At 34.6% G+C, this 12346-nt stretch overlaps 2 protein-coding genes across 2 annotated transcripts; both read right to left on the bottom strand.

Moving 5' to 3' along the window:
* Positions 1-155: 155 nt before the first annotated feature.
* On the bottom strand, positions 156-5031 carry LOC123908352 (probable disease resistance protein At5g66900). Its single transcript, XM_045958982.1, has 5 exons — positions 4204-5031; positions 2723-3126; positions 1870-2228; positions 1468-1739; positions 156-1356 (listed from the first exon to the last, which is right to left on the bottom strand). Exons 1-5 carry the CDS (start codon positions 4832-4834, stop codon positions 521-523), a joined length of 2502 nt encoding a protein of 833 aa, XP_045814938.1. The 5' UTR covers positions 4835-5031; the 3' UTR covers positions 156-520.
* A 1258-nt stretch (positions 5032-6289) lies between these two features.
* On the bottom strand, positions 6290-10104 carry LOC123908354 (probable disease resistance protein At5g66900). The gene is made up of 5 exons (XM_045958983.1): positions 9253-10104; positions 8635-9041; positions 7824-8206; positions 7445-7716; positions 6290-7351 (listed from the first exon to the last, which is right to left on the bottom strand). The coding sequence occupies exons 1-5, from the start codon at positions 9851-9853 to the stop codon at positions 6516-6518; spliced, it is 2499 nt and encodes an 832-aa protein (XP_045814939.1). The 5' UTR covers positions 9854-10104; the 3' UTR covers positions 6290-6515.
* Positions 10105-12346: the final 2242 nt, after the last annotated feature.

Raw genomic sequence — 12346 nt, forward strand, 5'->3', positions numbered from 1 at the left:
GTTAATTTCTCTAGTTATATACCAGTTTATATCATCTCATTGCATTTCACTGTATTTTTCATTAGGTATTCAGTTAAAACATTGTAGTCAAGTTTAATCAGTGACTTTTTAAAAAAAAAAATATAGGATGAGTTGTTGAAGTGTTCCAACATATGTTAAAAATAGAAATACTATAGCATTCAGGATTTAGTTACCACAATAGAAATGTTGTTACAGTCTATTACAATTCAATTATAATCTGTTACATCTATTATTGGTCATAACTAATCTAAGGGATAGTTTAACACCTCAATACTGTGCTACCTTATTACAGAATAACACTAATGCTAAAATAACACATGGAGTAGTAATCTTTCAGGCTACGTTGATGTATATTATATTTACAGTACAGTCCAACACAGATCTGAGATCACTACAGTTAACATGGACAACATTATGATAAATAGGAAAACAATGTGTAGCAACATTGTTTACAAGTTTCAGCATTACTTCAAGTCACTTTATCTTCATCAACCAACACTCAGGAACGAGTTCCGTGAAGCCAATTTAAGTTAATTTCTACTTTAGGCATCTCTATCTTCAGATTAGGAATGTTGGGAAAGTGTTCCCATAATGAAGCTCCTTCTTCATCACAGATGATAGATATTTTATGCTTTAGATTTCCAAAATTGACGACAGAATAAGGCAATTCACTCAAGTTTGAGCAACCCTTCATGTAAAGCTTCTCGAGCTTTTGCAAGTCCCCGATATCGTTCGGTAAATTCGGAAGACTCACACAGTCTGAGATGTCAAAACAATGTAACTTGTTAAGGCCTGCAACAGATTCTGGCATCTCTTCTAAATCAGAACAGGAACAAAGCCTTAGCACTTCCAAATTCTCCAACTTTCCAATATCTTGAGGTATTGCAGAAAGCTTGTGGCAGTTTGTGATACTGAGCTTCTTCAATGTGGTAATGTTACAAAATCCGTCAGGCAATTTAATCAAATCATTGCAATAGTCAATGCTTAACTCCACTAGATTTGGCAATGCATCTGAAATTTGGATATAACAGCTTTCAAAAGCATTCCTTGTATTGCACATATGGAGGGATAATTTTTGCAGATTCTTCATTATGCATAGGCAAGGGACTGAAACTTTCTCCAACCTTATTCTTTTCAAGTCTGACAAAAAACTAAGTAGCCCAAACTTGGTTAATTCAGAACGATGGAAACCATAATTTGTGACTATTAAAACTTTCAGTTTGCTCATTTTCTCTGTGAAATCTGGTAATGAGTACTTGTCAGACCGAAGATTTAAAATCAGAACCTCAGCTTCATCAGGTTGCATGTCACACCAATCCGAAGAAAATGATTCATCTGCAAAAAAACACCATATATGACCATAAGCATAGAAGATGATGTATGACAAGTGAATGCGTATTTCATGTAGCAAAATAGTGTTTATATAGTTTAGACATAGAAACATACCAGTTGATATAGACAATATGCGGGCAGCAACCTTTAGTTGTTTCTGTTTTACCAACATTCCGGCGATGAATGAGTACATACGACTAATGATTCCTTGCTGATTCGGTCCTATCCACCAATCGGGACGAACATCTCCATTCAAGTCAATGATCAATCTTTTTGTCTGTTCAAATGGTTCCCCTTTGCTTTGATGGTTCGCTAGTTCTCTGAGGAGATCATGCATCACGACATAGTGGTTATTGTAGTACATGTCTGTTTCTGTTGCAACTTTCCTGTACAACGAGAGCTTAACTTAGTAATCGAGGGAAGAACCAAAACAACAAGACGAATAATTTAATCTATTTGATAGAATAGTTTTACTCATTTGCTTTATAATGACAAGAACCAAAAGATATTGTTTACCTTGTAGATATGACACTAATCAAATTCCTAGTGTTCAAATCATGGACAATGGCCATTGCTTTTGTACCATCTTCATCTAGGTTATACAGTGCCGCCCACATATCAATGAGGGCAGTAACAGGAATCCTCTGGTCATCAGGAAATAGCCCTAGATCCAAGAAGCACTCCTTCTCATTGATATCCTCCAATATATCCAAACTTTGTTGAAGGCGAGAAAGCAAGTTAGTACTATTAGACTCAAGGATAGTTTGACTCTTTAAACGTTCCTTCATATTTTGCCACTTCTCAAAAGGCTGCTGACAGAGTGATCCAGCAGTGACCTGAAGCGCCAACGGCGAACCCTTGCAACCTTTCACTATCTGTGCATACAAGCGAATTCAGTGAGTAAACATCAAAGGCTCAGGTAGCTAACTAGTATACAATTGTATGCTAGCTAGGGGCTATCTGGATTTGCTTATTTGAACTTATCTACTGGTTTAAGTACTTGCGAGTCTGTTTGAGAGAGTTTATGAAAACAGTTAATGAAATGTCCATATGATCTCTGTGATATCTTATGAAAACAACTTAAAGCAATTATACGAAAACAATTTGAGTTTATTTTATCTTTTGTTATAGAAATAGCTTATACTAATACATAAGGACTTTATGATAAGCTTTATTCTATAAGCATTTAATTAAGTTATTTATCCAAACAGGGCCCTAGTCAATTGCCAGCTTTGAAACCTAATCATGTTGTTTTTATTCATAAATGTTTTGTTTATGTTCTGTTATAGAAGATTTAAGATAGCAAAGAAACATAAATTTGTGTCTCATTGGTGTGATAAATTATTAAGTTGGATTGAAGAAAAAGTACCTCATGGACAAGATTTTTATCAGGCATGTATGAGCTGTTGTGATTCAATTGAGCAAAGTGATGGAAAAGGGACACAGCATGATCATGATCAAGTGGATCCAGTTGGCATGGGGTGCCAAATCTTCTAAAGGCAACCCTTGAAGTAACCAAAATCTTATAATCTGACATTTTAAATTTGAACTTCTCAACAAGGCCTTCTGAGTTAGGCCAAACATCATCCAAGACTAACAATATTGGATTTCTCCCAACTTGCCTCAGCAGAACTCCCAATCGGTTAATTGCATCTTCGTCGCTATGAAACTCAGGCACCCGAAGTCCACAATGTTCAAATAGTGTCTGTACAATGTTCTTCAAGTTGGGGGTCTTTGAGACGGTAACAAAGAAGATGTTTCCACCAAACTTGCCTAGTCAAACACAAAATAACTTGCTAAATCAAAAAGTATTGGTGGAATATAATAGATCTAGCAATTGCAATTAATACGAGTATTTTGAATAACAGCAGTTCATGAGTTGAAATCAGCTTCTTCATCTTTAGTTTTTTCCTTGTCCGGAAAGCCTTCTCATTTAACTTTTCCACAATCATCTAGAAGACTTTTCTATAAATGAATTACCTATTATCTTTTATAAATTACTAGAAGCTAATGTAAATTGTTCATTACCAATCCAAACAATGAAAGCAAATGTAATTCCATCTCATTCCAATCCATCCTTATCATAAGGTTTGATATTGTACACGCGGATGACAGAGCTGAATAGACAGCAGAGGCATATGGAGCGGACACGGTCACAACCCAACTCGTGATCCTTGGGACTGGGTGGAAGACCTGTGGAGTCACATAGCTTGGTAAGGGTTGGTCGGCCATCACGCGCCACTCTCCATGGTACCGTCGGCACCACACCCAATCATTGCTAGCTAAGGACAGAATATTCCTCGAGACCCCACCTCTATGGATTTGGGTCTTGCAATGATTGGAGGGACCATAAGCGGACACTATAAAAGGGGGACTTAGCTTCTAAGGTAAGGGATCAATCACTACACACTCAACACTCACCCAAAAACCCTAGGCAGCCACCTCTACCAGAGGCTAAACCCTCGGAGTGTATTCTAGACCAGGCTAAATCATATTTCAAATCAAATTAATGTCACACAAGACAATTAACTAAACAAGAAAGTAATTTCACAAGACTAACACCTAGTTTGGATAAACAGCTTAATTAAGCGCTTACATGATACACGCTTATGTATATACTAATTCTATAACCAAAGATAAAATGAAGTCAAAATATTCTCATATAAACTATAACTTGTTTTCATAAGCTATTATGGAGAGCTGAAAATACCTTATGGACATGTTATAAGTTGTTTTCATACGATCTTGTAACAATTTTACAAGTACTTATATCAGTATATAAGCTAAAACAAATCAATCCAAACAGAATAATTTAGTCAAAAACAAAGCAATTAGTTAGTTGTTTGTTACCTTTGATTTGTGGATCCCAACAAAGCTTCTTAGCAAGAGTACTTTTACCAGATCCACCTAAACCAGTCAAAACAAGCACAGAAACACCATCCTTAATCAACTCAATCTTCAACTTATTTAAAGGCTCAACCATTCCCTTACACTGAGGCTCCTCAGGAGCACCACACAAACCCCTAATTTGATTCCCACCATCAAACTGACCCAAATTATCTTTTCTCATCAAAATCTCTAAAATTCCATTCACCTTAATCAACACATCCATCAAATCCTTTCTATTCTCAACTTGAACATTAACAGCTAAATGTCTCTGAAGAGCTTCATCTTTCTTCTGAAGTTTTGATTGATAACTTGGAAAAGAAAAAAACCTCCATAGAGTAAGTTTCTTACTTTTTCTTACAAGCTCTTTACCTTCTCTTATGTGAGTCTCTAACTTGTTTATCTCTTCTCTAGGTCGATCTAACAAATCATTGAAACCTTTCATTTCTTCAACTAAAGGAGCCAAAGCATTCAAAGTTTGTATGTTGGTTTCAAGAGTTGGACCAAAATCTTGACCTTTTTTGATTGTTTGAATAGCATATTTCACCATTTCTCCCATTACAGCTCCAACAGCACCTCCAAGTGGATCTGCCATAACTATGAAACTCTTGTGTTGGTAACAGTAATGTTTTGTTTTTTGTTGAATCAGATGTTTTGTAACATAGGACGAGGAAGATAAGATATGATTATGAAGTAAAGTACTAAAACTATGATGATGATGAGTTATATAGCAAAAATGTTTCGTTGACTCATGAGTTTTGGTCTTTCTTGAAGTTATCTTAGTTTATTCATTGTTTTTTAGGTTTATTTTTCGTAACACACGTATTAATATAGTGGACCAAATAACATTATAACGAATATGAATTTTATAAAATTTACCGTTTGATTGAAAGTTTATATCATATAGATCATCCATAGAAAAATTGAAAATTATTTGATATGTTAGTGAGACACATCAAGATTAACGGTTTATTAAATAACGTAAATCTTGATGGGTCTCAACAATATATCAAATGATTTTCAAAAAATTTTAAAAAATTTATGGATGATCTATACGATATAAACTTTCAATCCAACAGTGAATTTTGTAAAATTCATATTCGATAGATCACTTGTCCACGGTGGACTACTTGTGAAGGTGGTCCACCATAGCATTAACCTAGATATATTATTTATATTTTTTTTTTTGACAAAAAACACGTATACGGTATATCCGTATATGGTTAGTTGGCGGTACATAGTTGGTAGTTTTTTTTTTAAGGAACTTACTTGGTAGTTATATAGTTGCTTCTAATAGTTTAATACCGCGTTTATACTAAGTACAAGCTATCCATAAACATTAAACAATGAAATTTCTTAATTATGTGTAAAAAAAATAAATTTCTTAACTAGTGATTAAGTATTAGTTTATAGAGCTCCTACAATCGCAATTTTTTTTGGCGTTCGTGTTTGTAGAAGAGCTTTTATAATTATCCAACATGTTATTTGCATATTTTTATTTTGCAATAGTAATATTTTGAAGAACATCTTGTCTATTTATGAAAATGTCTCTGGTCAAGGTCAATTATTAGAAGTTTGAGGTTTTCTTTAGTAGAAATTTGTTATAAAATCATTGGAGTTTGCAGATGATTTTTAAGTTAATATTGTTCTAGGCATGGGTAATGTATATGAGACTCTTTTGACCAGGAGAAATAAACAAGGCAAGTTCATGAAAGATAGAGTATGGAAGAAAATTAATTTTTGGGAAGGTAGATCTTTATCAAAAGCTGGTAATGAGGAAACGATAAAGTCAATGTTTCATCGATCCAAACATATTTTATGAGTTTTTTTATTTTTATTTTAAAGGCCAATTATGAGTATGTTTCTTATTCTATCAACTATGGGAAATGAGATTGAAAATGCTATGAATTCCTTTTGCTAAGTTTGAGGCCTTCACCCAGGTTCAAACTTGAGATCCCACAGTTGTGTGCGTGAAATTCAGTGGTGTTTTCCACTTTGTATACAAACAAAAAAATAAACCTATACCTATGTAAAGTGTATCCAACGAGAATTGTAATAAACTTTTTCATTCACCTTTCTCTTAGTTTATTTTTCTATCTGTTGAGCTCTAACATGTTTCTCAAGTCTCAACTATGTATATTACAGTATAGTCCAACAAAAATCACTACAGTTAAATGGACAACATGATAAATAGGAAAACATATGTGTAGCAAGTAGCAACATTGTTTACAAGTATCAACATGACTTCAAGTCACTTTATCTACATGAACCAATACTCAGGAACGAGTTCCATGAAGCCAATTTAAGTTAATTTCTACTTCAGCCTTATATATCTTTATATTGGGAATGTTGGGATACTGTTCCCATAAGGCAACACCTTCTTCATCACAGATCACATGCATCTCGTGATTTAAATTTCCAAAATAGATGACAGAATCAGGCAATACACTCAACTCTGAGCAACCTTTCATGGAGAGCTTCTCAAGCTTTTGCAAGTGACCGATATCGTCCGGTAATTTTGGAAGACTCACACAGTCTGAGATGTCGAGACAACGTAGCTTGTTAAGGCCTGCAACAGATTCTGGCATCTCTTTTAAATCAGAACAGGAACAAAGCCTTAACACTTCCAAATCCACCATGTTTTTAATATCTTGAGGCATTGCAGAAAGATTGTGGCAGTTGGTGATGCTGAGTTTCTTCAATTTGGTTATGTTACAAAACCCATCAGGCATTTTAATCAAATCTTTACAATAGTCAATGCTCAACTCCACTAGATTTGGCATAACATCTGAAATTTGGATAGAACAACTTTCAAAAGCATTTTTTGTATTGCACATATGAAGGGACAGTTTTTGCAGATTCTTCAATATGCATAGGCGAGGGACAGAAACTTTCTCCAACCTTATTCTTTTCAAGTTTGATAAAAAACCAAGTAGCTCAAACTTGGTTAACTCAGAACAATGAAAACCATAATTTGTGACTATTAAAACTTCCAGTTTACTCATTTTTTTGGTGAAATCCGGTAATGAGTAATTGTCAGACCGAAGATTTAAAATCAGAACCTTAGCTTCATCAGGTTGCATGTCACACCAATCCGAAGAAAATGTTTCATCTGTAAAAAACATCATATATCACAATAAGCATATGAGATGATGCATGGAAAATGAATGAGTATTTCTATATCAATTTAGAAATAGAAACATACCAGTTGATATAGACAATATACGGGCAGCAACCTTTAGTTGCTTCTGTTTTACGAACAATCCAGTTACGAATGAGTGCACACGACTAATCATTCCTTGCTGATTGGATCCTATCCACCATTCGGGACGATCATCTCCATTCAAGTCAATGATCAATCTTTTTCTTTGTTCAAATGGTTTCCCCTTGCTTTGAAGGATCGCTAGGTCTCTGAGGAGATCATGCATCATGACATAGCGGCTATTGTAGTACATGTCTGTTTCTGTTGCAGCTTTCCTGTACAATCAGCTTAATTTAGTAACCGAGGGAATAATTTAATCTATTTTATAGAATAGTTTTACTTCTTTGCTTTATAATAACAAAAACCAAAATATATTGTTTACCTTGTAGCTATGACATTAATCAAATTCCTAGTGTTTAAATCATGGACAATGGCCATTGCTTTTTTGCCATCTTCATCTAGGTTATACAGTGTCGCCCACATATCAATGAGGACAGTAACAGGGATCCTCTGGTCTTCAGGAAATAGGCCAATATCAATGAAGCAGTTCTTTTTATTGTTATCCTCCAATGAATCCAAACTTTCTTGAAGGCGATAGAGCAAGTCAGTGTCAGGCGTATTATTGGGAAAATAGCTCTCAGACTCCAGAATGGATTCATTTTGAAAAAATTCCATCATACTTTGCCACTTCTCAAAAGGCTGCTGACAGAGTGATCCAGCAATGACCTCAAGCGCCAACGGCGAACCCTTACAACCTTTCACTATCTGTGCATAGAAGCAAAATCAGTAACATCAAGGCTTACGTAGCTAACTATAGTATACAGTTGTATGCTAACTAGGGGCTATTTTGATTTGCTTATCAGAACTATCTACTGGTATAAGCACTTGTGAGTTGTTTGAGAGAGATTATGAAAACAACTTATGACATGTCCATAACTTGACTTTATTTTGTCTTTTGTTATAGAAATAACTTATACATAAGCACTTATATGATAAACATTTAATCTAAGTGCTTAATTAAGTTGTTTGTCCAAACAAAGCCCTAGTCAGTTGAAACTAATAAGGTTGTTTTTATTCATAAATAATATTTTTATATCCCATACTAGAAGATTTAACATAACAAAGAAACATAAATTTCTATCTTGTCTGTCACATATAATCATGTCTAATTAGTTGGAATGAAGAGAAAGCACCTCATGGAGAAGATTTTCATTAGGCATGTATGAGCTGCTCTCGTTCAATTGAGCAAAGTGACGGAAAAGGGACACCGCATGATCATGACCAAGTGGATCCAACTTACATGGGGTGCCAAATCTTGTAAATGCATCCCTTGAAGTCACCAAAATCTTATAATCTGTCATTTTATCAAATTTGAACTTCTCAACAAGGCTTTCTGAGCCAGGCCAAACATCATCCAAGACTAATAATATTGGATTTGTACCAACTTCACTGAGCAGAGATCTCAGTCGGTTAATTGCATCTTCATCGTTATTAAACTCAGGCACCCGACGTCCACAGTATTCAAATAGCGTCTGTGCAATGATCTTCCAGTTGGGAGTTTTTGAGATGGTAAAAAAGAAGATGTTTGTACCGAACTTGCCTAGTCAAAAACAAAATAACTTTCTAAATCAAAGAGAATGATTGTATTGTATTGAATTGAAATGAAGTCAAATGGAACACAGTGAAATGAAAATATTGTTTAAATATTTTTATGATTGGATGCCAAATGAGATGACATTGATTATCTCACAAGTGCTTAGCAAGAGTAAATAAGATCAAATAAATCAATCCAAGTAAAAAAGAATTGTTACCTTTGATTTCAGGATCCGAACAAAGCTTCTTAGCAAGAGTGGTTTTACCAGATCCACCCAAACCAGTCAAAACACGTACAGAAACACCTTTCTTCATCATTTCAATCTTCAACTGAGTTAAAAGATCATCCATTCCCATACAATGAGGTGCTTCAGGAGCACCACACAAACCCCTATTTTGATTCTGACCCAAATTTTCCATATTCTTAAGAATATTTAAAATTTCAGTCACATTAGCCAACAACATCACTTGACCATGAACAGCTAAATGTCTCTGCAAATCCTCATCTTTCTCCTGAAGCTTAGCTTGGTAACGTGGAAAAGAAAACGATTTCCACCAAGTACGTTTTATTTTCTTGCTTTTTTCTACAAGCTCTTCAATTCCTCTTATCTTCGTCTCTAACCTTACTATATCTTCATCTCTAGGTCGATCCAACAAATCGTTGGAAGTGGAACTTTTGATCTTTTCTAGTAAAGGAGACAAAGCTTTCACAGTTTCTATACCAGTTTGAAGCGTGGAACCAAATTCTAGACCATTTTTTATTGTTTTAATAACATATTTCACCATTTCTTCAGCACCTCCACTAACTAGATCCGCCATGACAGATAGTAGTACTTTATTGAGATCAAAACCAAGCAACAACAAAAGTAATGTTTTGTTTTGTTTTTTGTTGTTATTGTGGAATGAATCAATCAAATGTTTTGTAGATTGAACGAGAAAGAAAGCATATGAAGTAAACTAGAAGTATGGTCAATTATAATAGAGCAAACATTTCGATGACTTTTGTTTGTTTTAGCTTAGCCTACAAGTTTTTCTCATAGTACACGTATTGGTGTATATATTTTTTTGACAAAACACGTTTATGGTTGGTAAGGGATTTGGATACTAGTGTGTTTGGATGAGGGATTTTAGAAATTCAAGGGATTTTAAATACTAGGCAATTCAATTGATTCAATTGAATTTCCTTGATTTTCAAATTCTAGTGTTTGGATAAAGTGTTGAAATTCCATCAATTGTAAAATTCTTTGTTTGGATAATGTAATTGAATTTCCTTCATTTAATTTTATTTATTTTAATAAAATCGACCCTAAACCCAAAAATTGGCCGAAAAACCAAAAAAATCGGCCGAAAAACCTAAAATCGGCCAAAACCATAAAATCGGCCAAAAAACATAAAATCAACTATCAACCATTAAATTGGCCGAAAAAATCGGCGGAAAAACCTAAAATCAGTAAAAAACCATAAATTAGCTGAAAAACCTAAAATTGACTAGAAACCATGAAATCGGCCGAAAAACCATTAAATTGGCCGAAAAACCTAAAATCGGCCAAAAACCCTAAAATCGACAGTAAACACAAAATCGGCTGAAAAACCTAAAATCGACCAAAAGCCCTAAAATCGACTATAAAATCTAAAATCGGCTGAAAACCCAAAAAATTAATCGAAAACCCAAAAATCGACCCTAAACCCAAAAAATTGGCCGAAAAACCTAAAATCGGCAAAAAAACCCAAAAATCGACTATAAACTCTAAAATCGACCGAAAAACCCAAAAATCGACTATAAACCCTAATATCGGCCGAAAACTGGGTTTATAGTCGATTTTAGGTTTTTCGGCCGATTTTGGGGTTTATAACTGATTTTAGGATTTTGGGTCGATTTTAGGTTTTCGGGTGAGGTTTTTGGGTTTAGGGACAATTTTAGATTCTTCGGCCGATTTTTTGGATGTTGGCCGATTTTGGGTTTTCGGTCGATTTTTGGTTTTTCGGCCGATTTTTTGGGTTTTCAGCCGATTTTAGGGTTTACAGTCGATTTTTTGGAATTTTGACCGATTTTAGGTTTTTCTGCTGATTGTTCCGGCCGATTTTAGGGTTTATAGTCAATTTTTTGGATTTTTGCCGATTTTAGGTTTTCGGCCGATTTTTTGGGTTTCGGTCGATTTTTGGTTTTTCAGCCAATTTTTTTGGTTTTCCGCCGATTTTAGGGTTTATAGTCGATTTTTGGAATTTTGGCCGATTTTAGGTTTTTTTGCCGATTTTTCGGGTTGCGGCCGATTTTAGGGTTTATAGTCGATTTTTTGGATTTTGGCCGATTTAAGGTTTTCGGCCGATTTTTGATTTTTTGGCCGATTTTTTTGGTTTTCAGCCGATTTTAGGGTTTCTAGTCGATTTTTGGAATTTTGGCCGATTTTAGGTTTTTCTGCCGATTTTTTGGATTTTCGGCCGATTTTAGAGTTTATAGTCGATTTTTGGGCTTTTGGCCGATTTTAGGTTTTTTTGCCGATTTTTTGGATTTTCGGCCGATTTAGCGTTTATCGTCAATTTTAGGTTTTTCGGATAATTTTAGGTTTTTCTATCAATTAGTAATTTTTAAAAGTTTATAGAGAAGAATGAATTTCAAATTCTTTGGTTTTAGGTGTCATTTTGAAATTCTCTAAATTTAACTTGAACAAAATACTTCATAAATTTTCATCATTTTGAAAATTCTTCAAATTTCCATCAAAACAATGGAATTCACCTCAAATCATTTGAATTCCATCAAAACATTACTTTACCTCAAAAAATTTCCTCATCCAAACACACTCTTAGTCATTTGTAGAACTTTCTAGACTATAGCTAGTAGAACAAATCATTACTAAATTTCTATTAGAAAATATCATGAAAGATCTAGAGTGAATCATCTAGAATACCTGAAATCTGGCACGTAGTGAACACAATGCTGCACAAGATGCTATAGCATGTGCTGCAGCAAGACAGACGCTGAATAAAATAAAGTAATAAACGACAGAATAATAAATAACACAGATCGTTTGTTAACCCAGTTCAGTGCAACGTCACCTACTCTGGGGGATACCAATCCATGAATGAATCCACTATAATAGCTCTAGTTCAAAGCCATCGACCAACACCCGATACTTGACTTATCGCCTAGACACTACCAGTGCAATCATATCTAAGAATCTCTTAGATAATGAGACCCCGTCCCAAATTCCCTCTAACAACACGTACCATGTTGCTGTCAATAATAATAATCAAGATGGAGACACTCTCCTAGAAACTAGACCACACTCTAGCTTAAAAGCTCTTGAGTGAATC

Source organism: Trifolium pratense, linkage group LG2, assembly GCF_020283565.1.
Source record: "Trifolium pratense cultivar HEN17-A07 linkage group LG2, ARS_RC_1.1, whole genome shotgun sequence".
Classification (NCBI taxonomy): domain Eukaryota; kingdom Viridiplantae; phylum Streptophyta; class Magnoliopsida; order Fabales; family Fabaceae; genus Trifolium; species Trifolium pratense.